We start from the raw sequence: 27267 nt of genomic DNA, 5'->3' as shown, positions 1-27267 counted from the left end.
CATGTGGGAATCCAACCGGCAGCCTTGGGAGTTAGGAGCACGGAGCTCCAACCGCCTGAGCCACCGGGCCGGCCCCTCATCCTATATTCTTGACCAGAAGCTCCAGCAGGCATAAGATCTTTGCCAGGCATAAGATCTTTGCCCTGGGACCAATGATATCTACAGTGGTACTTCTAAAAACCAGTTTGTCTTGAAAGTTTTCATCTTTCTTCAGGAGGAATAAGAGAAATAAATATATGTTTTTATCCATTTAAGAGATATCTCCTTTATTGAGGGTGTGTTTCTCCTATAATTTTGATGTTAGGATGTAGTTTTGTGGAGAAATGATGATAAATTAGAAAATAATAGCTGTTTTTTAGTCTCTGTGTGTGTTTACTGTTTGTATTTGGAAAAACAAAAATCTGGCAATTCTACGCTCGTCTTTAAAAAGATTAAAAGAAAGAAAAGTATTGGTTGCAAACTCCGGAAGACTGGGAATCAGTTTGCTCTTTCTGGCATTGCTGAAGGTAGGTTTACTTTCTTAAAGGCTAGATTAATTCATTAACGTAGGGCTGGAGGAGGGTTTCTCCACTCATCTCAAGGACTGGTAATAATTGGTCTGAGTTTCTCCTCAGATGTTCCCACTCTCCTGTTCCCGAAGATGTTAATCACACATTAAGTCCCTGTGAAACAGTGTATCTCTGGCCCTTTAAATGTGGGCGTGGTGTAGAGGGGCGGAGCGCCCAGGGGAGACAGGAGTGAAAGCTGGAAGCGGAAGCGTGGCCACTAGTGGTAGCTACTGCGCGTGCGTGAGGCTGAAGGGGGGGGGGGCGGGGTCACGTGGGCCGGGCGTCCTCGGCTGGAATCGCTACAATCGCAGGTAAAGAGTGTCTCTAGAATGGGCCCGTGGGATGGGGACAGTAGTGAGGGGCTTTACTCCCAGCGGGAAGAGAACGCGCGCCAGATCCCTGAGCCTCGGCCCTCTTCCCCGCGCGACAGCAGCGCGGCCTCGGGGTGGCTGATCGGGCTGCCGGTGACTGGCTCACTGGGCCAGGACCCTCCGGCCGGGCGGGGTTGCCTCTGGGCGGAGGGGTGTGCCCAGCTTTGGGGCTGGGACTGGCTCGGGCAGTTTGCACTTGTTGATTATAAATGAGTGGGAGGCTGGGACTGGTGCACGCTCTCCTCCTGATTGTGAGACGGGGGCGCAGGTGATCACCCCCCTTCCCAGGACGGAACAGGTGTGCAGCCCACCTTTTGGGCCCGGGGCAGCGGGGAGGTAGGCTCCGCCACCCCTCGCGGACTGGGCTGACTTTGCCCCCCAGGTGTGAGGCCGAAGCTTACTTAGCTGGGGTGCCCGCCTCTTAGGACTGGTGCGCACTCGGTGACGCTGGTTCCAGTTGCTCCGCCTGCAGCGTGTGCCCCAGGGCGAGGGCGGCAGCGGGGAAGGTGGGGCTCTGAAGTTGGAGGCCACTGCTGGGTCCTGGTCAGTTCTCCGACGTGTGGTGCCTGGGGAGGGAGGGAAGCAGTCTAAAGTGTTCAGCTGCGTTTCAGAGGAGGTTAGGATAGGATGAAGTAGGACCAGCGAGAGGCTCCGTGGTCGTGGGTTATCCAGAACACCTGGGAAGCCTCCACGTAGGCAGGCCTCCTGCCCCCTTCCTAATATTAGACTAACGTTAGACTGGACAGAAGGCTTGTGTCCTCTGCATTGCCCACCCTCCAACACGCTTTCCTCAGCGCCTCACGCCCCCGCCCCCGCCCCGCAACACCCCAAGCAAAACAAACATGATGTTAAGTTGTGGCACCAGTTCTACTCCAGCTGTCTGTGACGGGGAGATAATTACATGTCAGGTGTGTGTGTTTGAAGTCTATCTAACACAAATGCGGATGGAGTATTTACATATGTTTGTGTGAGATACGGGTTTGCTCAGGGTTAAACAAGAATAGATACTGAATCCTCTGGCAATAGCTGGTGTGTTCCATAGAATGCAGAATAAAGACAAATGGGGGGAAAATTCTGGTTGAACTTTTGGGCTTCATATGCTAAAGAGACACAGTTATATGTGAGAAAATTCATTCCAGAGCTCTAAGAGAATAATATGTTGAGTATCCTGTATGTATTTCCTCTGTAGTTGGATCAGCATCAACAGATGGATGTTTTCTGTCTTCCAGAATATTGGGACAGCTTGATGATTTTTAATTGTATCTCACTCTTTTCATAAGCATTTCAACCACTGTGACACCACATGTCAGCTATGTGTGTGAATGAAAAGGAAGGCCTTTTGAACTTAATGATGTCTGTTTAACTTTTGATCTTTTTTATAGTTTTCACATGGGTTAGATAGCATCTTTTCTTGACCTACAGCTTCTGGTGTCATCTGTGTATATTTGTAAGATCAAACTGTTCTATTCTTAACTGAATCTTGAATTATTGTTTGAATTATATGCATTCTGTATACCAGCCCCCCGTTACATCTTCTAAGCTTCCAAGCATCCAGAATAAAGAGAAAACTCCTACCTTCAGTATTGACGCATACAAAACCTAGGGAAGGACACTGATTGGCCACATTGGACACAAGAATATTGTGTGTTTATTCTTCTGGCTAGGTAGATAGGTATTTGTTTGGCAGCACCACCAAAATTACATGGTTGGAGTGGGGGAGGAGCGGTTTTCCAGAGGAAAGGTGGTGAAGGTGCAGGGATGTTTTAACTGATCAAATTTGTTTTTTCCTCTGCAGTTCAGCAAGAAGCTTCCTCTTGCTTTTTGAAAAAAAAAAAAAATCTTTTGTGACCCACGACACCTAAGACAAATTGAGGTGACAATTCAATTAATTGGTAGTTAATTAGGATGGGTGGAAAGGCCACCATCTACTCAGCTTACAACTGAATGGAATCGTATTTTCTGTGTACTTAACTTAGAAAAATTCACCCATACCAGCTCAGTGGAGAAGAAGAGGGAATATATTTCAGCTACCCATGGCCCATGTGCTTCTTAGAGGAGTTCTCTGAGGTTGGGGTGGATCTTGGACGGAGATTCTTGTAACAGTGGGGACTTCTTACAAGCTGGAAAGAAGCAATGATTTTTCTTTTTCATTCATTTTCCGCATTGCCTCATACACATTGATATAAAGATGATAAATAGTATTAAAGTTTATACATAACACAGATATTTGTTGACTTCGTTCTTATTATTTTGTATTTCTTGTAGGGGATTTAGATTTTTGTTTTCTAGAATGGGAATATCAGAGAGTTGTGTCTGGCAATTCATAGTAGTAACAGTACCTTGCATAGGTAGTTTTCAGGCTCTCTTCTTTTTTTTTTTGGAAAATGTCATTTATTTATTTTAATTAAATTTTATTGGGGACACTGGTTAACATAAGTTTCAAGTGTACAATTCTATAATACATCATCTGTATATTGTGTGATCACCACCCATACTTCTAGTTGTCCTCGGTCACCATATAGTGTTTGGCCCTTTTTACTCTTTTCATCCTCCCCTCCACCCCTTTCTCCTCTGTAATCACCCTTCTGTTGTCGGGGTCTCTCATTTTGTTTGTTTGTTGCTTTCTGTTTTATATCCCATATGTGAGTGAAATATGGTTCTCAACTTTTTCTGTCTGACTTATTTCGCTTAGCTCCAAAAGATGCATTAGAGCTGATGGTCCGGCTAGGTGTTATTTTCGGGGAAACACGGTAGCCATTCTAACATTGGTTGTGTGTATCTCATTTTAGTTTTGATTTGTATTTCCCTAATAGCTAGTGAAGTCGAACATCTTTTTATATATCTGTTGGCCATTTGTATGTCATCTTGGGAAAAATGTCTAGGTCCTCTGCCCAGTTTTTAAAAGGATTGTTTGTTTCTTTGTTGAGTTTTATGAGTTCTTTATATTTTTGGATATTAGCCCCTTATCAGTTATTGTTTGCAAATATCTTCTCTGATTCGGTTGGTTGCCTTTTTGTTTTATTGAAGGTTTCTTTTGCTGTGCAGAAGTTTTTGAGTTTGATATAGTCCCATTCATTTACTTTTGCTTTTACTTCCCTTTCCTTTGGGGTCAAGTTCATAAAATCCCCCCTGAGACCAAGGTCCATAGTTTAGTACGTGTATTTTCTACTATGTATTTTATTGTTTCAGGTCTTATATTTAAGTCTTTAATTTATTTTGAGTTAATTTTTGTGTATGGTGTCAAATAGCAGTCTAGTTTCATTCTTTTGCATGTGGCTTTCCAACTTTCCCAGCACTATTTATTGAAGAGCCTTCTTCTCTCCATTGTATATTTTTGGCTCCTTTGTCAGAAATTAGTTGCCTGTATACATGTAGGTTTATTTCTGGGCTCTCAATTCTGTTACATTGGTCTCTGTATCTGTTTTACTGCCAATACCATACTGTGTTGATTATTGTAGTTTTGTAGTGTAATTTGAAGTCAGGGAGTGTGATACCTCTGGCTTTATTTATTTTTTTTTTTCAGGCTTGCTTTGGCTATTTGGAGTCTCCCGTGGTTCCATACAAACTTGATGATTTTTTTTGCTCTCCTTCTTTGTAAAATGCCATTGGGATTTTGATGGGGATTGCATTAAATCTGTATATTGCTTCAGGTAATATGACCATTTAAATTATATTGATTCTTCCAATTCATGAACATGGAATATCTTTCCATTTCTTTGTGTCTTCTTCAGTTTCTTTCAACAATGTCTTGTAGTTTTCAGTGTGTAACTTCTTCACCTTTAATACCCCAAAATATAAAGAACTCATACAACTCAACAAGAACAACGAAAAACAATCCTTTTGAAAACTGGGCAGAGGACCTGAAGAAGACATACAAATGGCGAACAGATATATGAAAAGATGCTCAACTTCGCCAACTATAAGGGAAATGCAAATCCAAACCACAATGAGATACCACATCACACTTGTTAGAATGGCTGTTATCAGTTAGACAATAAACATTAAATTTATTCCTAGGTATTTTATTCTTTTGTTGCAAGTGAAAGTGGAGTTGTTTTCTTCATTTTCCTGATATTTTATTGTTAGCATATAGGAATGCAATGGAGTTTTGTACATTGATTTTGCATCCTGCAACTTTACTGTAATTGTTTATTGTTTCTAATTGTGTGTGTGTGTGTGTGTGTGTGTGTGTGTGTGTGGAATTTTTAAGGTTTTCTATATATAGAATCACATCATCTGCAAAAAATGACCGTTTTACTTCTTCATTCCTGATCTGGATGCCTTTGATTTCTTTCTCTTGCCTGATGACTCTCGCTAGAACTTACAGTACTACATGTTGAATAACAGTAGTGAGAATGGGCATCCTTGTCTCGTTCCTGATCTTAGAGGAAAAAGCTTCCAGTTTTTCACCATTGAGTATGATTTAGCTGAGGGTTTGTCATATGTAGACTTTATGTTTAGGTATTTTCCTCTATACCCATTTTATTGAGTGTTTTAATCATAAATGGATGTTGTATCTTGTCAAATGCTTTTTTTGCATCTATTGATATGATCATATGATTTTTACCCTTTATTTTGTTAATGTGGTATATTACATTGATCTATTTGTGTATATTGAACCATCTTGCACCCCTGGAATGAACCCCACTTGATCGTGATGTATTATCTTTTTAATGTATAGTTGTATTAGATTTGCTAGTATTTTGTTTAGAATTTTGTTGTATATTCATCAGATATATTGACTTGTAATTTTCTTTTTTTGTGTTGTCCCTGCCAGCTTTTGGTATCATGTAATGTTGACTTCAGAAAATGAAGTAGGAAGAATTGCCTCTTCAATTTTTTTGGAAGAGTTTGAGGATAGATATTAAATTTTCTTTGAACGTTTGATAGAATTCACTAGTGAAGCCATTTGGTCCTCGGCTTTCATTTTTTGGGAGGTTTTTGATTACTGTTTCAATTTCCTTACTGTTGATCGGTCAATTTAGATTTTCCAGTTCTTCATGATTCAGTCTAGGAAGGTTATATATTTCTAAGAACTTGTCCATTTCTTCGAGGTTATCGAATTTGGTGGCATGTATTTTTCATGGTATTCTTGTATAGTCCTTTGTATTTCTTTGGTGTCCATTGTAATTTCTCCTCTTTTATTTCTGATTTTATTTGTCTTTTCTCCTTTTTTCTTAGTGAGTCTAGCCAGAGTTTTGTCAATTTTATTTATCTTTCCAAAGGACCAGCTCTTTGTTGCATTAATTTTTTTCTATTGTCTTTTTGTTCTCTCATCATTTAATTCTGCTCTGATTTTTATTATTTCTTTCCTTCTACTGACTTTGGACTTCATTTGTTTTTCTTTTTCTACAGTAGTTGTTTAAGGTGAACTGTTAGATTGTTTATTTGAGATTTTTCTTGTTTTTTGAGGTAGGCCTGTAATGCTTAAACTTTCCCTCTTATTTCCACTTTCACTGCATCCCCAAATTTTTGATGCATTTTATTGTCGTTCTCTTTGTCTCTGTGTATCTTTTGATCTCTTATTTCTTCTTTGACCAGTTGTTGGTCAATAACATGTTGTTTAATCTCCAGATATTTGTGGTTTTTCCAGCTTTCCTTTTGCAGTTGATTTCCAGTTTCAAAGCATTGTGGTTAGACAATATGCTTGGTATGATTTCAGTCTTCTTAGATTTGTTGAGGATAGTTTTGTGTCCTCAACATATGACCTATCTTTGAGAACATTCTGTGTCAAGCACTATTCTTTTCCCTCACTTTTCTTTTTAACATTTGTTGTTCTGTATGCACTTCTTAAGTTTTAAATATCGCTTTTCTCATTTAGACATTTACCAAGAGAAGAGAAAAAAGAAACAGCAGTTGGGGCATTTTCACAGTGGCAGCTGTAAGCATTGTGGGCCATAGTTACCTAAATGTGTCTATTTTCAGAAAGAAACTCAGGGATCAAGTAAGCTGCTCATGCCACTATAGTAGCATTGAATCTAATACAAGGTCTATTTCTGAAGTGCATGAGTTAGGTGAAACTTGAGTACCCTTGAAAAGTACCTTGAAAATTGAGTACCCTCAAAGTACCCAGGGAAGGTGTGATGTTGGAGACTGACGCAGGTTCTCTCAGGAAGTCCAACACAGCCAGTCCAACAGCTCCACGTTGGAACAGCATGCTGTTTGTTATTTTGAGCACACGTGCTATTGATTGCTTGTATATGAGGCATGCACAAACGGAGACTGACCAAAAGGGCAGCAGATATCCATGGCCTTTCCCAGGCTCACTCTGAAGCATGCAGTTCTGTGCAGTGGTATACATAGCATCCCTGGGTCTGTGTGAATCATTTCTTTTTTTTCTCTTTCCCCCTGCTGAAAATAATAGTTGAATTCCTGTAAATTAAATGGATATAGGATACATTTTCACTGTTTTCATCAGGGCCTGTCGGCTGCATTAATGTAAAAGAACATGAAACATCTGAAATTTTGGAATTTGTGTCATGTTATACATGAACAAATGTTATTTTAAAAAGTCAGTGTTACAGATTAAAACAAATATCACCTAGATGTAAAGAATGAAACTTGCAAGATGGAAGGCTTTTTGGGGTAGAACGACTAAGCACATCTTATTTTGAATGACCAGACTGCTATTTGCGGCTCTGGGAGCCAGTGAGGAAGTGTTGCTTGGCTGCTAACCTAGGGAGGGAAGGACGACAGCCTGGCTGGCTGGGCTGGTAGGTTATGAGCCACCGTGTAACTAGTCATTAGAATACAATGATGAACAAGGCAAATCTGGTCTTTGCTCTCCTGGAACCTGCGTTCCAGTACAGGGAAAGGAAGTGTGGTTTACATACCGAAAAAATGATCGCAGTGTGATAAGTGTAATAAAAGAGAACAATGTTGTAGGTGCGTACTAACAGGGAACCTAGTCTAGTTGAGCAGGACATAAAAGGCTTTTTTTGAGGAAGCAAAGTTTTAGCTGATATCTGAAGGATGAAAATGATCAGCAATAGTTGATAAGCCTTATTACAAAAAGGTAGAACTCAATCATAACTTGGTTTATTATGGTGTAGATTCCTATATGCTGTGAGACAAACAATATCCTCTGAATATGAACAATTACAGGTAATAAAACTGATATATTTAATTTGCAATACAGGTGTTATTCCTGGCTTCCAGTTTCTGTGTTAATTGATTGAATGTGTACAAAGCTATGCAAGTCAAAGAGCCTAGTGGTGTGGAGTATACAAAGAAGGATGGCGCCATTATCACTGAATAATAGGGGAGAAAAGGCATATTCACATGGGAAGTTAACTAATGAATCAATATGAGGAAGGTGCCAAGGCACTGTTCTAAAGGATGCATTCATTCTGGATTCAGAGGGTGCTTGGGCGCAGGAAGATGCCCAGAGGGAAGGAAGGAAGGAAGAAAGAAAGGAAGATAAATGGAGAGAAAAAGGAAAGGGAAGGTGAACTAGCGTGAGCAGACATAGAGGGCAAGTGGAAGCTATTCTTGAAGGACTGAACACAAATAATAAGTTCAGTTGTAAAGGAAGGTAAAGTCAGCTCATGTGATGTCTGGAATCATAGGCTTAGAATTTGGAATTTTATCTTGTGGCCATTGGGGAGCTGTTAAAAATTATTCCATTTACCAAAGAAAGATAATAGAGGATTAATTTCTATTCGTTTTCTATTATATTTTTCTTCACAAAACAAACTACAAGAAGACAAAACAAAGAAATGGAAGAGAAATACTTGGATTGGGAACGTCAGGAACAAATTTGGCATGTAAAATCGTTTTCATATCATGATTTCGTGGTATCTTTCTGGGGCTATAATAAACTAAAAACAAACAAACAAACAAAAAACCCCGCTTGATTTAATTTCACTGTAATGTGTAAAGTGTCTCATGTGTCACTTTTAGGAGGAAAAGAATGTCAGTGAGATAAATAGGATGTTGGAACTTGAGAATGTTTGCCAAAGTAAAAAACCTGGCGAAACAGTTCCACATTAACCTGGCCTAATTTAGGTCACATTCTAGAGTTATTATTCAGTTGGCCAATGTCATAATGGGGTCATTGCTGTTTATATGGTACATTTCTTTTTTAAAAATGGTCCTTGAATCTATTATTAATTGGTTGGGAATAACCGTATTCATTAAGAAGGAGAAAACCTTGGGAACTATCAAGATGTCAGATCATTTTAAGTCAGAACTATTAAAATATTAGTTTATCAGCAGCACTCAGAAGAGGACATCTTGGATAACCATGATTCTGTGACATACATTTCCTGTCAGATTAATGTGATTTCTTTCATTCTGGGAGAGACTAAGAACAATTGACGTAACCTTATTGTTTTGTCTGCAAGTACTGTCTGGCATGGCACCACTTTAAGAACTATAAAAACTCCAGATCACCCAATGATTAGGTGAAGAACTAGTTGTAGAATTGTATGTCAGAGGAAATTATAGTAGTTCATTGCCAGCCTTTGTATGGGGATAGCATTTACATGATATCTGAAGGCAGTATCTGCATCAAGTGTGTAATATTAAGTACCCTATATTAAGCATTTCATCATTGTTCTGCACGTGGGAATGAAGGGCTTGCTCAATAAATATTTGAACAATACCAAGTGACAAGGGAGGATTTAGTATTTCAGAATGTTGGAGATGTGGACAGAAACAAATTAACTGAAGTTGGTATATTCGTTTCCTATTACTGCTCTAACAAATTACTGTATATTTCATGGCTTAAAACAACGCAGATTTATTATTGTACAGTTCTGTAGTTCACAAGTCCACTGGTCTTACTACCATATTTCTTCGAAAATAAGACCTAGCTGGACCACCAGCTCTAACGTGTCTTTTGGAGCAAAAATTAATATAAGACTGGGTCTTATATTTTATATTATATATTATATATTATATATTATATATTATATATTATATATTATATATTATATTTTATATTATATAAGACCCAGTCTTATGTTAATTTTTGCTCCAAAAGACTCGTTAGAGCTGATGGTCCGGCTAGGTCTTATTTTCAGGGAAACACGGTAGGCTGAATTCAGGCTGTGGCCGGGCTGCGTTCCTTCTGGAGGCTCTAGGAGAGAATCCATTTACTTACCTTTTGCAGCTTCTAAAGACTGAATTCCTTGGACCCTTCCTTCATCTGCAAAGCCTGCAACATTTCTCTGCTTCTGTTGTCACATCCCTTCCTCTGACACTTTCTTCTGCCCCCCTCTTCCACTGTTAAAGACCCTTTAATTACATTGGGCCCACCAGATAATCCAGGATAATCTCCCCAACTCAAGATCCGAATTTAATCACATCTGCTAAATCCCTTTTGACATGTAAGTTAACATAGTGACAGGTTCTGGGGATGAGGATGGGCATCTTTGGGCACTATTCTGCCTACCACAGGTGGCTTCGTGCGTAGCTCACTTTCTAAAAAATGTACAGAAACTGCCCTAGTGAACTCTTCTTTTTTTTTAAAAAAAAAAAAATTCAAGCATGGTGACCTTTTGATGCAGCAGGTCTATTTGGTTTGAAAAAATTTGCTAACATAAAGAACGCAAAAACTGGTGTTAAGTGACAAAAAGAGGAAGTTGGTGTAAAAACAAAGGCATAATTTTAGAATGAGTTAGTATATGACAATTATCATAATTAAAAGTTTTTATTAAGTGTGTGTGATGCTTTGCTGGGTGGGGGTTGTCCTAGTCTTAGGTAAAACCCCACGATTTAGCTCATGAGGAAACTTCTAACATGGTATTAGAAGCATATCCTTTCAATAAGTATCCTTCTCACATGCTTAGCAAGAGCTACATCTTTACAAAAGTACTGGGTGTTGTTTCAGGGTCTTTAGAAGAATTTGGAGATCTTGAGGACATTTTAAATGATGATAGCTAATATTTCTTGAAAACCTATTTGGTGTCCAGGCATTATTCTAAATGTTTTACAGTCATTGTATCATTTATTCCTCACAGTAGCTCTGCAAAGTAGGTAGTTGCATTCCTAGGAGTCAGGACTCTGAATTGTAAGTGACCAAGAAAAGAAAAGAAAGAAATTGGGAGAGTGGGGAGAGTATGTTGACTTATGTAGGCAAACTCCCGGAAGGCTATGGCCAGAGCTAACTATAGAAGACTGGAACTTGGAGCTTGAATGATATCAGGACACTCTTTCTTCTTGTCTACATGTGTTCGTGGGATGATTTCATTCTTGCTAGAGAAACTGGACCTAGAATGTTTAGTCTGTCCATAGAGGTGGAGCTCCAGAGGTGGAGCTCCAGTGATGGACGCAAAGTAGGTGTTTGGTTGACTTGTGTTGAATAAATGACCTCCTTTTCTGCAGACCAGTGTGTGTGTGGGGGGGAAGAGGGGGTTGGAGTGTGTGGGTGCTGACCAGCCTTGTTATTCATTGTTTAGAGAACAATGGAAATGGCTCTTCCTCACCAGTTCCATTTTAATGAATCCTGGTGAAGGACTGTGGCTATTTTATACGATTTATATTACGAAGGGATTTTTGATTGGCAGCCTCCACAAGAACCACGTGGTTTGAAGGAGCCCTGCCCAGAACAAGAAGTGCTGTTCTGTGTAAACAACACAAATGACCACAATAGTGCATCTTAACAGATGTAGAAGCGGAGGGGCTCCCAAAGGGTAGACAGATCGAATCCGATAAAACCCAGATTCAAACCTGTTGTAATTGACTTTTTTTTAAGTTAAATTTATTGGGGTGACATTGGTTAATAAAACTGTATAGGTTTCAAATATATAATTCTATAATACATCATCTGTATATTGCTTGTGTGTTTGCCACTTAAAGTCAAATTTCCTTCTGTCAGCATCTTCTACCCCTCCCTCACCCTCTGGTAACCACTAAACTGTTGTCTGTGTGTATGAGTTTTTGCTTGTCTGTCTTGTTCATTTGTTGCTTTCAGTTTTGTATCCCACATATGAGTGAAATCATATCGTTCTCGACTTTTTCTCTCCGACTTATTTCTCTTAGCATGATAATCTCAAGATTCATCCATGTTGTTGCAAATGGCAGTATTTCATCTTTTCTTATGGCTGAATAATATTCCATTGTGTGTATGTAGCACACCTTCTTTATCCCATCATCTATTAAAGGACACTGGTTGTTTCCAGGCCTTGGACACCGTGAATAATGCTGCAGTGTACATCGGGGTACATGTACTTTTATGGATAAATGTTTTCAGATTTTTTTTGGTAGATATCCAGAAGAGGGACTGCTAGGTCATATGGTAATTTTGTTCTTAATTTTTTTGAGGAACCTTCTTACTGTTTTCCATAGTGGCTGCACCAATTTACATTCCCGCCAGCAGTGTATGAGGGTTCCTTTTTTTCACAATGTCTCCAACAGTTGTCATTACTTGTTTTGTTGATAATAGTCATTCTAACAGGTGTGAAATGGTTTCACATTGTGGTTTTGATTTGAATTTCCGTACTAGCTAGTGAAGTTGAGCATCTTTTTATGTATCTGTTGGCCGTTTGTATGTCTTCTTGGGAGAAGTGTCTGTTAACTACTTTGCCGCCATATCGCATCAGTCACAGGAGCTCAGTGAGGTGAAGGTTGGAAATGGAGTAGGGCAGCATGGCAGGATGATGTTCTTTCTTCAGGGAATGCTTGATCACTTGAAACTTCTTTAGGGTGATGTTGGTGTTCACAAATGCTGACGTCTAACTCCAGATAGGAGATATAAAAAGAGCCAGAAAAAATTGTTTTCCTTTCTGAGTTATTTTGGAAAAACAAATGTGAAGAATGAAACATTTTGGGTTATTGACCATTTAAATAAAAATTTTCTTTTTTTTCTCTGTGATCTTTTACACTATTTTAAAAAATGTATATATAAGAATAAACCTCCATCACTTGTCCTCAAGCATCACTGAATATGAATTAGATTGCACATGTTTGCAAACATTCCTTGATTAATTATAATCATTTTTGCTAAGCGATACAAATAAGAGTGAACTTAATTAAGAAGCAATTTTTCACCAGCCAATTCAGTCTTCTTTGGAGAAAGGCACATAAATGTTAACACTGCTGCATTTGGTTTATTGTAAACGAAGCAGTACATTCAGTAACTGAGATTGGAAAGATACTTTCTAATGTTGCCAGATACAGAGTGCCCTCAGTTATGTCTTCTAGGAATGTATTTAATAATATGCATTTCATAGAATGGAGCCTTACAATCTGTCTTCAGTAACAAGTGAAAGAAATTAGTCTGTATTTGGTATTATACCAGTTGTACTAGCTACAAAAAAACGGTTTCAACTCTTAAAAAAAATTAGATTTCATGAGTCTAGTGTCTTTAGATATTAATTTCCTTTAGTATCACAAAACTGAAACATTGATGGAAGTGAAATTATAGTACTGAAAAAATGAGCCTAATTAGATAAAATTTTGAGTTTTTAAAAATATGAAAATTTATCTTTTAAAAAACTAATTCTCCTCTCCTTTAAAAAAAATTAGTTCTTTCAGTGGCTCAGTGGTTGTCAGCATTGTTTCTGCCTTTACTTCACTGAGGAGTAAGAGAAATTGTCAGGTGGAGAGAGTTGTTGGTGGGCCTAGTGATTATGCCCTGCCATCCTCCCAACCCCACCCCGGCTGTGGGCAGAATGTACTGAAAAAGTGTCCCACTGAGAGTTACTGCTAGTTGTTTGGTACCGGGGAAAACACCTCGTCTAGAAAACAAAATCACCTTTGTTTTTATTGTCATTATTACTACGGCATTGTTTTTATTTTCATATTTTTGCTTCATTCTAAACAGGCAGAGCTAAGTATTGGACTTTTTAAAGTTTGGTCACTCGGAGCCTAATTATAACATAAACTGAAAACATTTAAGAGTAAATTTAATCATTAAATTTGTAATTATTTTTTTCTGAATATATTTTAATTTTCTAGAAATTTTGCGGACAATTGGTTTCTGGAAAATTTTGCAAATAAATCATCTTTTTGATATAGCACTGTATCATTTAGAGCTGTGAAATCTACAAAAAGTTTGCATATATTTTTTTTTTTTTTTTGGTTATTTTAGTTTTCCCTGAAAATGTCCATGTTTCTCTGTGACTGGCTTTCTTTCTAGAAATCTCTAGTTGGCTGTGGAATTATTTTATCCTGGCGTCATTGGTGTGTACCTTAATAGATCTGAATCCTTAGATTTGCTAGTGTCATATTAAGTCACTTAGTATCCATTCTGGGCCTCTCTATCTACACTAGGCTCCCTGAGAGATCTGTGGTCCTGCATGAATGCCAACGACAAAATTGTTCTGCATGCTTATCTGCAGGGGAAGGGATCTACACGGAGGCTTGGGAATGAGGAAGGGGTTAATTGCAGCTTTTGGCACCAATTTACCATCATGCTGTTAGGTACATAAATCTAGTTAGTACCTGGTCTAGTGGCCGAGTGTATCCCAAGTCTGTCACTATCACCAGACTTATGTCTTCGGGTGGTGGGTCATTTCCTATACTTCAGAGTTAGATGTTCCGCTTTTGTGCTCTCATAGAAACTCTCCCCCACATCACACACTGTACCCTAGTATTGAGTCCTTTTGCCTATAATCAGGTAATTGAGTTGCCACATAAGTCTGACCACGTAAGTCTTCAGAATGTCCAATTGAGGAAATCTAAACCACATATTGTTTTCTTTTTCGAAAAGAGATCATCATTCAGGTCATCATCTAAGGCCAAAAAGAAAAGAAAAGAAAACAAACAAAAACTTGCGTGGATTGACTGACTACAGTTATTAAAAGTAAATATGGAAAATGAACCAGACCATGAAAATGTGGAACAGAGCTTCTGTGCCAAGACTACTGAAGAAGGACTGAATAAGTCTTTTAATCTAGAAGCTTCACTTTCAAAATTTTCTAACATAGATCTGGACAAGGAACTGGAATTCAAAAATGATCTGGTAAAAGTTCAACTTTTGTCACGTGATGTTTAAACAAAATATTGGTTAGAGTATACTTTATAACTCAAAAATTGGTCGTTTTGCATGGATGTCATGCAAAAGGAGGCAATGTACAGTTTTAGATAATATCACTCTTTATTTGTATAGTTCATTTCAGTTTATGAAATACTTTAATGCGTGTTCTCATTTGAGCTTCACAACACTGAAAATCCATTTTATAAAGGGAGAAACTGAAGTGCAGATCGTAGAACTAGTGGTAGGTTATGAATTCCTTTTTGTTTCTTTTTTTTAATTGGGGAATATTGGGGAACAATGTGTTTCTCCAGGGTCCATCAGCTCCAAGTCATTGTCCTTCAGTCTAGTTGTGGAGGGCACAGCTCAGCTCCAAGCCCAGTCGCCATTTTCTATCTTAGTTGCAGGGAGTGCAGCCCACCATCCCTTGTGGGAATTGCACCGGCAACCCTGTTGTTCAGAGCTTGTGCTCTAACCAACTGAGCCATCTGGCCGCCCCAGATTTAGAATTCTGGTGCAGTGATTTGTTCTCCATTGATTTGTTATTAATAGGTTTTTGTGAATAACCTATTTGTGAATAAATATTCATGAGAATATTTAATGACATATTTAATGACCATGAGAACATTTAATGACAAGTTGTTTGACCTAATTATTCTCACCATAATTTATAAAATAACTAAGAAAGGCAAAGTCAGACCTTTGTATATTGCTTATGACTTATGTCTCAACTTAGAAAATTAGGGCTTGTCATAAAACATGCTGTTTGTCATGTCCAAGGAAACGGATGCCAAAGTCCTTCATCAGAAGTTCTCTGGACAAGAGTGTCAGGACGGTTGAATCAGTGCATATTTGTCCTTGATAATCACTGAATATGTGGATAGGAAAGGGAACAATTCAGTAGTCTTTTGACCTGACGTATACTACCATGGAGTTTTATTGAGTTGGTTGTATGATCAATTTGGTAGTATGTTTGGCTCTTAGTTGATAGTGGTTCTAATCAGTTAAAACACCCTCATGATCATAAGAGGGAAAGCATCATTATGTGAGCATTAATTTCTTTTCTCTATTTAGATTGACGACAAGGAGTTTGATATTCCTCAAGTTGATACTCCTCCGACACTGGAAAGCATACTAAATGAGGTAACTATATATTAATGATCAGTATCAGGTTGTAGTACTGATTTTAATACTTCTGGGTTACCGTAATTATAGTGTATGTACCAAGATCTGCACTGTCCAATATGGGAGCCACTAGCCACATGTGGCAATTTAAATTAATTACAATTAAATGAAAATTAAAAATTCGCTTCCTCAGTTGTAGAAGGCACATGTTAGGTGTCCAATCATCCACCTGGGACTAGTGGCTCCTATAGTGACCAGCGTCGATACGGAATATTTGTATGGTTGCAGGAAGTTCTGTTGGACAGTGCTGATCTAGGCTGTGAGCTGCTCAAGGGCAGAAGCCATGTCGTACTCATCTCTGTGCCCAGTACAACGTCTCATACTTGGTAGATTTTTAAAAATGTCCTATGAAGTGAGTTGAAATACTAAGTTCATGTCACTTTTGAGATTTATATTGTTTTGATAACGTCGGTGACAGACAAACAGCTCACCCTCTGATGCTAAAGAGCATCTGCAACCTTGTAATGTGCCTCATCACCCTGCTGTATAAAGGAAACAAAACCTCCACAGTTGGTCTGATGAGTGCTATCTCTAGTAAAGAGTTTTTCAGAGTTTTCCAACGGTCCCGTTCTTTTCTGTACTCGCGATTGCTCCTGCGTGATGAAGGACTTGGTGGAGATACCCGTGGGTGGAGCGTGCTGCTTTTATGTACTTGCATCTGCTGGTAGTTCTTCAACTCAGTTTTCTTGATCTTTTAAAAACTCGCTTAAGACTCCCCTTGGAGGTTTTAGCTTCTAATTTGAGAAATAGTTTTTAATGTATAAATCTATTTCAGATCCAGAGTTGGGTTTTCTAAAAGATAAAGATGCAAAGGTACCGCGATAGAAAGGCCCACTGATCCCATAGCTCCACGTGAGCTGGGCCTCGGTCTTTCTTACTGCTTCACCTATGTGTACTACCGTTAGGCTCAGAGCCACCCTTTAGAGGGTGAAGACTATTTTCTCCATGAATTGTATCTTTCAGTTTTCTCATATGACTTTTATTTCTGTGTATGTGTGTATGTGTGTGTGTGTATGTGTGTGTGTGTGTGTGTGTGTGTACATATATATATATATATATATATATATATATATATATATATATGCGCAGCTCACACTGGCCAATGCAGGGATCAGACCGGCAACCTTGGTGTTATCAGCACCATGCTCTATCCAACTGAGCTAACTGGCCACCCCTATTTCTATTTTTTATATCAGTTAATGTTGCTGTGACTTTGAATATATTTCAACTTCAAAAGTATTATGCATGATCTGTGTTAAGACTTAATACATTTTTAATTTTGACAAAGAAGGCTTTGGTCAATGAGAGAATATCCTGTTACAGTGATATTTATTTATCGCTTTCTAACATAGAGGAAATCTTTCTTTTAGAGATGAAGAGATTGATTTTGTTATCATGGTCTTAATCATATCTCATTTCAATTACCTTACTAAGTGGGAAATAAAAATAACCTTACAGGACTGTGTACAAAGCCCTATTTTACATATTTATATAATAAGGGCAAAGAAAATAGTGCTCATATGAGTGAGACTGTAGTTCATAATGAAGGGAAACCATCTTTGCACGATTTACTTACCTACTAGTAAGAGTAAGTACAATCATTAATGGTTACTGAGAAGGTAATGCTCTTCTTAGTAGTAATTTGGGTGCCTTGTGTACTTGGGTCATAGTGTTAGATACTGGGATTATAAAGTACTGTATGACTGTCTCTGACTTTGAGAGAGAAATGGGACTGAAAATTAGCAGGCTTCACACTTCAGAGGAGCTAAACAAGTGGATAAGTGAAAGTAAAAATAATTTAAGTTGTAGAACATTATGAAGACTGTAAGGGAGAAAAGGTATTAAAGAAAATGATTTTTAAAAAGAAAAAAAAAGGGCAGAAGTAGAAAATGTAAATATGAGGTGTGATAGAAAAATACAGTGAATGTCTAAAAAAAATGATGACAGTAAAAGACACATTGCCATGTATCCCTCTCAAAATACTCCCCTTCGCTTTGAACACACTTATCCCATTGTTCTTGCCACTTTCTGAAGCAGTTCTGGAAGTCTTCTTTCATGACTGTCTTTAATTACGCTGTTGTGGCTGCCTTGATGTCCTGAATCAATTCAAATGTTTACCTTTCCTGGTCATTTTGATTTTGGGAGAGAGACAGAAGTTGCATGGTGACAGATCCGGTGAATAAAGTGGATGAGGACACCCCGTAATGTTTTTATTTGACAGAAATTTCCATACCAGTAGCAATGTCTGACACGGAACCTTTCCATTGTGATCAACAAATAACGGTGAATGCTGCTGCTGAGTGCCATCTCCTGGTAAGGCAGGGATCTTCAATATTTCGGGAAGCGGTGCATCGAATCTTAGTAATGTGTGATAAGTTTCAACTTGTTCGGTGTAGTCAGTTGGGTGTGAGCTACGGTTGGGAGAAGGTGTGTTTTAAAGTGGCCTGTAAATCATCTTCCATCATGACAACGCTCCCTGTCTCACATCGCTTCTGGTATCTGGCAATTTCTATCAAATAAAAACATTACAGTGTGTCCTCATCCACCTTATTCCCTGGATCTGGCACTGTGTGACTTCTGGCTCTTCCCCAAAGTCAAAATGATTCAGGACATTGAGGCAGCCATGACAGTGCAACTAAAGATATTCACAAAAGAGGACTTCCAGAACTGCTTCAGAAGGGCAAGAATGATGGGGGAAGTGTGGTGGAAGTGAGAGGGAGTATTTTGAAGGGGATTAATGGCCATGTATCTTACTGTAATAAATTTTTTTTTTTATTTAAACCTTCACCGTATTGTTTGATCACACCTTGTAAGTAGTTACTCTAGGATATATGGGTGGAAATATTTTATAGTGTTCATTAATATCATCCTGAAGAAATGGACATCCAAGATATTTTAAAGAATGGAGAGGTAGAGATTACTGGGACATCCGAAATCTCAGAATTTAGGGCACAAAATAATGTTACTAGGCCTTGTCATCCTTTGAAACTGTGTTATATTTGAGGTTTTTAATTTTGAGATTCGGTTTGCTAACCATAACAATCCCCCATTCCTTTACTTCCATTAAACTTCTTCTTTGATGTCATCAAGACCAAGTCTCTTGGTCCTTCCTAGTCGCCCAGTCTCTGAGAGGAGTCCTGTTTCACTTCAGTCCTGTTGTATTGTGCAGTCAGAAATGTCTTCTGAACTTTCTGTTGAAGTATAACATATGTATATAAAAAGTGCACCAATCATAAGTATACAGCTTGGTGAATTTTCACAAACTGAATACCTTGTGTAACCAGAATCCAGGTGAAGAAATAAGACGTTACTGGTACCTGAGAAGCTCCTGTTGTGCCCCTTCCGTATCCAACTCTGGGATAATAACTGTCCTAACTTAAACGAGCACTGATTAGCTTGCCTGCTTTGAACGTCATATAAATGGAATTATACAGGATGTGCTTTTGGGTGTCTGACTTATTTCCCTCAATATTTTATCTTTAGATTCATTCAGATTTTGCATGTAATTGTTCATCCATTCCCACTGTTTTATGAAATTATGTATATACCATTATTTATTCATTCTACTGTTAATGGGTGTTTGTGTAATTTCCCTTTTCTGGCTACTATGAAAAGTGGTGCTATGAATAGTCTTATTCATGTGTATATGAGCTATACACACATATACATACGCACAGACATTTCTCTGTGGTATAAACCTAGGAGTAGAATTTCTGGGTCATTAAGTATGGGTATGTTGAGCTTTGGTGGATATTGCCACAAGTTTTTCAAAGTGGTTGTAATAATATATACTTCCATCAGCAATATATGGGATTTCTGGTTACCATGTATTCACCAACTTTTGAATTTTTCTCCCTTTTTTACTTATTCTTTCTTATAGGGGTATAGTGGTATTACATCATAATTTTAATCTCAGTTTCCCTGAAGACTGATGAAATTGGGTATCTTGATAGATATTTTGGCCATTTGGATATCTCTTTTGTGAATTGCCTTTTTATGTCTTTGCCCACTTTTCTGTTGAATTGTGTATCTTTTTTAGAACTTATTACAGGAGCTGTTTATACAGAGGGTACCAGAAAAATGTATACACATTTTAAGAAAGGAAAAAACTGTATTAAAATTGTAATACTCAATATATACCGTCACGTTGGACTCAATATATACCGTCGCGGTTGAATACAAGTGACGTTTGACTTCTGCAATTACAAGAGGTGCTCAAAGTGGTTACCATAAATGTAATTTTAATGCAGCTTTTTCCTTTCTTAAAATATGTATACATTTTTTTTGGCACTGTCTGTGTGGAATGGATATACGCCCTTTATTAGATATATGTATTGCAAATATCTTCTTCTGTTCTCAGGGTTACTTTTTCATTCTGTTAATGATTTCTTTTGATGATCAGGAGTTCTTAATGTAGTTCAGCTTATTAGGTTTTTCCATTATGGTTAGTTTTTCTGTGTGTCCTATTTTAAGAAAATTTTGCAACTTCCAAGGTCCTGATGATACTATCTTCTTTCTTTCTTTCTTTCTTTCTTTCTTTCTTTCTTTCTTTCTTTCTTTCTTTCTTTCTTTCTTTCTTTCTTTCTTTCTTTCTCTCTTTCTCTCTTTCTCTCTTTCTCTCTTTCTCTCTTTCTCTCTTTCTCTCTTTCTCTCTTTCTCTCTTTCTCTCTTTCTCTCTTTCTCTCTTTCTCTCTTTCTCTCTTTCTCTCTTTCTCTCTTTCTCTCTTTCTCTCTTTCTCTCTTTCTCTCTTTCTCTCTTTCTCTCTTTCTCTCTCTCTCTCTCTCTCTCTCTCTCTCTCTCTCTCTCTCTCTCTCTCTCTCTCTCTCTCCTTCCTTCCTTCCTTCCTTCCTTCCTTCCTTTCTTTATAAATCTTTATTGTTCTATCTTTCACAGTTAGGTTTGCAATTCATTTGGGATTTTTGTGTGTGTGATGGTGTGTGGTATAAGCCAGCACCATTTCCTGAAAAGAGAATTCTTTTCTGTGAAGTCATTTTTGTTTTAAGTCAGGTGATTATGTATGTAGGCCCGATTCCATTGGTCTTTCTATATTTGCTCCACTATCACATCCTAATGTTTGAACCTTTATAATAGGTCTTGATATCTAGTGGTTTCAATATTCCAGCTTTACTGTTCTTCAAGATTGCCTTCCTAATTCTTGGTCTTTTGCATTTCCATGTACGTTATAGAATCATATTATTAATTTACACACACACACACCAGCTGAAATTTAATAGTAAATTGTACACTTCAGTTTGGGAGAATTGATATCTCTACTGTGTAGCTACTAATTTTAAATTCAGCCTTACCCTCAATTCTGTTCTTTACTTCACTTTTCCTTTGACTTATCCTGTAAGTTCTCAACCCTGGCTTAATTTAGCAGATATGTTTTCTTTGATCATGTCCCTAGGCTGGTTAAGAAAATCAAATGAGATTCTGATTGACTCTCTTGTTTAAGACCTTCGTGCTATAGTTCTTATTTCTAAATTATTTCCTTTCCCTTTTCCTACAGCGGTTCCAATCTTGAACAGTTCTCAAGGAATATGATATTAATATCTCCTTGGTAATCCTAACACTGTTCTTAGCAGATTTGTGTGTGGAGATACATGAAATGCAGTTGGAAATATGGGCCTAAACATCAAGAGAAATGCCAATACTGAAGATACAGAGTTTTGGAGTCATTAGCATGACACGAGACTTGAAGCTATAGGTATGGATTAGGTTGTTCATATAGGAAGTGTGTGGAGTAGGAAGAGAAGAGAGCTAAGAATCTAATCTGGGGAACAACATTTAAAGGCTGAGCTGAGGAGAAAATAGAGAACATTTCGTGATAGAAGAGGCCACATAAGCTGGAGGAGTACCAGAAAAAGAGATGCTCTGGAAACCATGGGAAGAGGAAGCTTCGAGAAGTAGGGAGTGGTCAGTGGTGTTAACTGCATAGAGGTCAAGAGCATGCTGACTGAAAATGGATTTGGCTAGGAGTTTCAGCAAAGGTAGTAGTTCGTAGCTAGTAATGGGTGGAGAGAGTGGATATAATGAGTATGGACTGTTTTTTTAAGAACATTGATGGAAATGCTAAGGCAGAAGGCAATTCAGCTGAAGGGGAAGGTATGATCAGAACATTTTTCTTTAATGTCTGTCACTCAGAATCCACTTGTTCAAAGATAAACTCCTTATTCTGCTTTATCTGCTATTCTACTTTCTCATCTCAATTAGCAGTATCCTTTTGTCTAGTTGCTCAAACTGGAAACCTTGGAATCTTTTTTTTTTTTTTAAAGATTTTTATTGGGGAAGGGGAACAGGAATTTATTGGGGAACAGTGTGTACTTCCAGGACTTTTTCCAAGTCAAGTTGTTGTCCTTTCAATCTTAGATGTGGAGGGCGCAGCTCAGCTCCAGGTCCAGTTGCCCTTGTTAGTTGCAGGGGGCGGAGCCCACTATCCCTTGCGGGAGTCGAACTGGCAACCTTGTGGTTGAGAGCCCACTGGCCCATGTGGGAATCAAACCGGCAGCCTTCGGCGTTAGGAGCATGGAGCTCCAACTGCCTGAGCCACCCGGCCGGCTCCAACCTCGGAATCTTTGACTTCTTCTTTAACCCCTAACCCCCTCCAGTCAATGGTAACCAGGGACTTAGGATTTTTATCTCTTTCATTATACCTTCCCCTGACCTCTTCTGTTGCATTCCTAGGCTGGACTTTCCTCTCTTTCCATGACATTACAATAGCCTTCTTACTGATTCTTAATAGTCTCCCTGCCTCCGTTTTCCCCTCTGTCCTCATCCATCTTCACACTGCCTCATTTATGTTTCTAAAATATTGTTCCCATCATGGGTGTCTGCTTAAAAAAATCTCAGTTGCCTTTCCACTGCTTAGTATATATAGTGCACTAATTCATTAAATAAATGGGTACTGATTATATGTCAGGCATTGTACTAGGCCCTAGGGATACAGTTATTGGCAAGATAGACATGGTCCCTTCGGTTATCTAGCTTAACGGAATGTAAGGTTTTTTTTTTTTTTATAATTCAGGTCCTAGCTTTTCTTTCTGGGATCACCTCCAACTCCTATGCACATACTCCAGTCCTTTTGGACTACTTTTTCCCTGGGCAAAAATCGATATTATGAAATCACTGTGCTTCCACTTGCTATTTCCAACCCAGAATGCTTTTCTTGTGTCTGCTTGTCATGTTTTCATCGTATACTATTTATAGTTAGGTGGTATTTGTTTTCTTCTAGTTAGCCTTGGCTCTTAGTTAACTAGTAAAGCATCTATACAAGTTTGAATTTTAGGAAGTATTCTGCAGCTAACAATAATCTGCATAACTGCTCCTGCTTCTTCCTCCTACAAGAAAGAAATTTTTAGAGTGAACTCTTTGTAGAAGTAGATAACCTATGTAGAGTTGAAATTTAATTCTGTACTATGCCTCTCTGGTGAATAACAGTGCATGGAAAAAAGGTGAAAGCAGAAATAAGCATGTGAATGTTTTGGAGAATCCCATTAATGCTCTGACTGATCTCATAGAGATTTGGAATTTAGAATTTATTGATCTATATTCTTCCAACTTAGACTGATGATGAAGAAGAATCCTTTGTTCTCGAGGATCCTACATTGTTAAACATTGATACTATTGATTCTCACTCCTATGATACTTCATCTGTGGCAAGTTCAGACAGTGGTGACAGGACCAACTTGAAAAGGTAAGTATATAGTCATTTAAATCACACTTGCATATGGTTGAAATATTTGATCATTTAAGATGTAAATATCTCTTTATAGTACAGTGTGGTGTGCTGAAGCCCTTCATAGGAAGCAGAAGGCCTACTTGGGTGGAAATAATATGCTTATTAGACCCTAAAAATTTTGACATTGTTGAGGGGAGAGGATAAAAAGGTGGATGCCATGACCAGTGTCTTGTGTACCCTCAGTAGGAAGCCATAATAACAGCCAGGGACTCCCAGAAGCAGTAGAGCCCTTGGAGGGAGCACAGATTAAACCTGGCACAGTGGTTTACTTCACCACTCTTCTGTTCCCTGCCCTCCTCACCCCTCCTTCCCACTCTAAGGTCAGCTCCAGCGTTCCTTCATCTTCTTGGAATGCATTCAGAGGAGAGTAACAAAGATGATTAAAGATTTGGGAAAAGGACTTCTAACCCTAAATAAGTTCATTTTGGCTGCTTTTCACCTTCCAAATTCTTGGAGAGCACATGAAAAGGAAAGAGAATTGGAGGAAGCATAATGTAAATACTTCATTGAATTCATGTGTAACTTTAAAGTTGATAAAGTTGTCTTTGTATTTTTCCTTTTTTCTTAAATTTTGCCGCTATCAGTGCTGTTTTCTTTAGGTTGTCAGCTCTTATGGGATAGGGGCCATTGCTGGATGTATTAACCTGTTCATTACTATTTCCTACAAATAGATAACTAAATTTTTTTTCAGCTTTTTTGAGATATAATTGACATACAACATTGTATAGATTTAAGGTATACAATGTGATTCTTTGATATGCATATATATTGTGAAATGATTACCATGATAGGGTTAGTTAACACCTCCATCACCTCACATAATTGCCATTTCTTTTTGTGATGAGAACATTTAATAAGATCCACTCTCTAAGCAATTTTCAAGTATATAATACAGTATTGTTAGCTGTAGTTACGCTGTACATTAGATCCCAAAACTTATTCATCTTATAACTGGAAGTTTATACCCTTTGATCAATATCTCTTCATTTCCCCCACTCCCCAGACCCTGGAAACTACTATTCTAGTCTCTGTTTCTATGACGTTGGCATTTTTAGATTTCACATTTGAGATCGTACAGTATTTATCTTTCTCTGTCTGACTTATTTCACACAGCTTAATGCCCTCAGGGTCCATCTATGTTGTTGCAAATGGCAGGATTTCCTACTTTCTCATGGTTGAATAATATTCCTTTGTGTGTGTGCGTGTCTGTGTGTGTGTGTGTGTGTATACCACATCTTCTTTATCCATTCATCTGTAGATGGACAGTTAGGTTGTTTCTACGTCTCGGTGATTGTGAATAATGCTGCAATGAACATGGGAGTACAGCTGTTTCTTTGACATAGTGATTTCATTTCCTTTGGTTTTATACCCAGAGATGGGATTGCTGGATCATATAGTAGTTCTATTTTTAATTTTTTTGAGGAACATTCATACTGTTTTCCATAATGGCTGTACCAATTTATATTCCTACCCACAGTACACGAGTGTTCCCTTTTCTCTAGATCCTCACCAACACTTGTTGTCTTTTTGATAATGGCCATCCTAACAGGTATGAGGTGATATCTCAGTGGTTTTGATTTTTATTTTCCTGGTGATTAGAGATGTTGGAGCATCTTTTCATGTACCTGTTGGCCATCTATATGTCTTTTTTGGAAAAATGTCTATTCAGGTCCTCTGCCCATTTTTTTAATGTGGATTTTTTTTTTTTTGCATAGAGTTGTAAGAGTTCTTTATGTATTTTGGATATTAACCCTCATCAGATAGATGGTTTTCAGATATTTTCTCCTATTCTGCAGGTTGCCTTTTCCTTTTGTTGACTATTTCATTTGCTCTGCAAAACCTTTTTAGTTTGATGTAGTCCCATTTATTTATATTTGCTTTTGTTGCTTGTGCTTTTGGTGTCATACACAAAATACTGTTGCCAAAACCAGTCAACCAACTTTTCCCCTATGCTTTCTTCTGTGAGTTTTATGATTTCAGGTCTTATGTTTAAGTCTTTAATCCATTTAATCCATTTCATTTTGTGAGTGGTATAAGATGGGGCTATAATTTTTTCTTCTGTATGTGATTATCCAGTTTTCCCAACACCATTTATTGGGGAGAGTATTCTTTCCCCATTGATTATTCTTGGCTCCCTTGTTAAATACTAGTTGACCATATGTGCAAGTGTTTATTTCTGGGCCCTCAATTCTGTTCCATTGGTTTATGTTTCTGTTTTTATGCCAGTACCATACTGTTTTGACTACTGTAGCTTTGTAATATACTTTGAAATCAGGAAGTATGATGCCTCCAGCTTTGTTCTGCTTTCTCAATATTGCTTTGGCTAATTGGGGTCAGTTGCAATTCTATATATTAACAATAAAATGTCTGAAAAAGTTATAAAACAATTCCATTTACAATAGCATCAAAAAGAATAAAGTACTCAGGGATAAGTTTAATCAAGGAGGTGAAAGATCTATACACTGAAAATTATAAGACAGTGATGAAATAAATTGAAGACACAAATAAATGGAGAGATCCCATGTGAATAGATAAATATCATTAAAATGTCCATACTACCCAAAGCAATATATATAGATTCAGTGCAATCCTATCAAAATCCCAATGACATTTTTCAGAAATAGAGTAAACAACCCTAAAATTTGTATGGAAACACCATAAATTAAACGTTTTTGATGATATGGTCACTACCCATTTAAAAGTTATGGTGTCTTCTTTTTGCCTATATGATGTCAGAATTCCTTTGTGTGGCACCAGTCTGGACGCTGTGTACCATTTTGACTTAATCTCTAAGCACTCCCACTCCCATCCTCCCGGTTCATGCCTTTTGTGTACTCACATTCCCCCCACACACTGTGTACCTTTACATCTTTATATTTCTGCTTGTGCTTTTTTGTAGTCTGACAGACTCCTACTTATCCATCCAGGCCAGATCTGACGTTCCTCTCTTTTCTGTAGCTGTTCCTGATGTCCCCCTATTAAACAAGGATTAAACTCTTTATTTCATTTCTATAGGGCTTTATTCATTTTTCTTTTCTAACATTTATCCTTTAAGAGGGAGTTTCTTCTTAGTCCTTCTGACTAGGCTATGAAGTCCTTGAAAGTAGAAAGCTTGACTTTTATTATTTTTGTATCTCCAGAGTATACTTTTAGTCACACAGAGTAGGTACTCAATATTTGGTAAAAGTTTAAAAATTATTTTTTGTATGATGATGAGTAGGGTAAGTAAAAGGAGTGGTTAGTAGGAGCGGTAGAGGATGAGTAATGAGTGGGGAATTTGAGGTGGTTGGCTGAAGAATGAGAGGTTGGTTATATGCAGGAAGAGGGCAAGAAAGGTGGGCAAGTGTGGCAGGCTGGTAGAAGTGGTGCAGACACGGAGGGCAGGAGGAATGCTCTATAGGCAATCTTCTAGTGAGTAGTAGACTCCTTTGCTATGTTGCTTAAGGTGGGCAAGGAACAGTTTGGATCAGTGAAGAAAGAATGACAGTTTTATTTTCCTGCTT

General features: G+C 38.1%; 1 protein-coding gene across 2 annotated transcripts in view; it reads left to right on the top strand.

Moving 5' to 3' along the window:
- Positions 1-782: 782 nt before the first annotated feature.
- Positions 783-27267, top strand: part of VPS8 (VPS8 subunit of CORVET complex) — a 236051-nt gene continuing 209566 nt past the window's right edge. The window contains exons 1-4 of one of the 2 annotated variants that reach the window (XM_081062741.1): positions 783-859; positions 14577-14828; positions 15915-15983; positions 23589-23719. In XM_081062741.1, the coding sequence (XP_080918867.1) occupies positions 14676-14828; positions 15915-15983; positions 23589-23719 (353 nt within the window). In that variant the 5' untranslated portion in view covers positions 783-859; positions 14577-14675. The remainder of the gene's footprint in view (positions 860-14576; positions 14829-15914; positions 15984-23588; positions 23720-27267) is intronic. The other variant, XM_081062742.1, reaches the window with a different exon arrangement.

The sequence above is a fragment of the Rhinolophus hipposideros genome, assembly GCF_964194185.1.
Source record: "Rhinolophus hipposideros genome assembly, chromosome: 2".
Classification (NCBI taxonomy): domain Eukaryota; kingdom Metazoa; phylum Chordata; class Mammalia; order Chiroptera; family Rhinolophidae; genus Rhinolophus; species Rhinolophus hipposideros.
The sequence above is the reverse complement of the archived record's forward strand: the minus strand, read 5'-3'. Positions and strand labels throughout refer to the sequence as shown.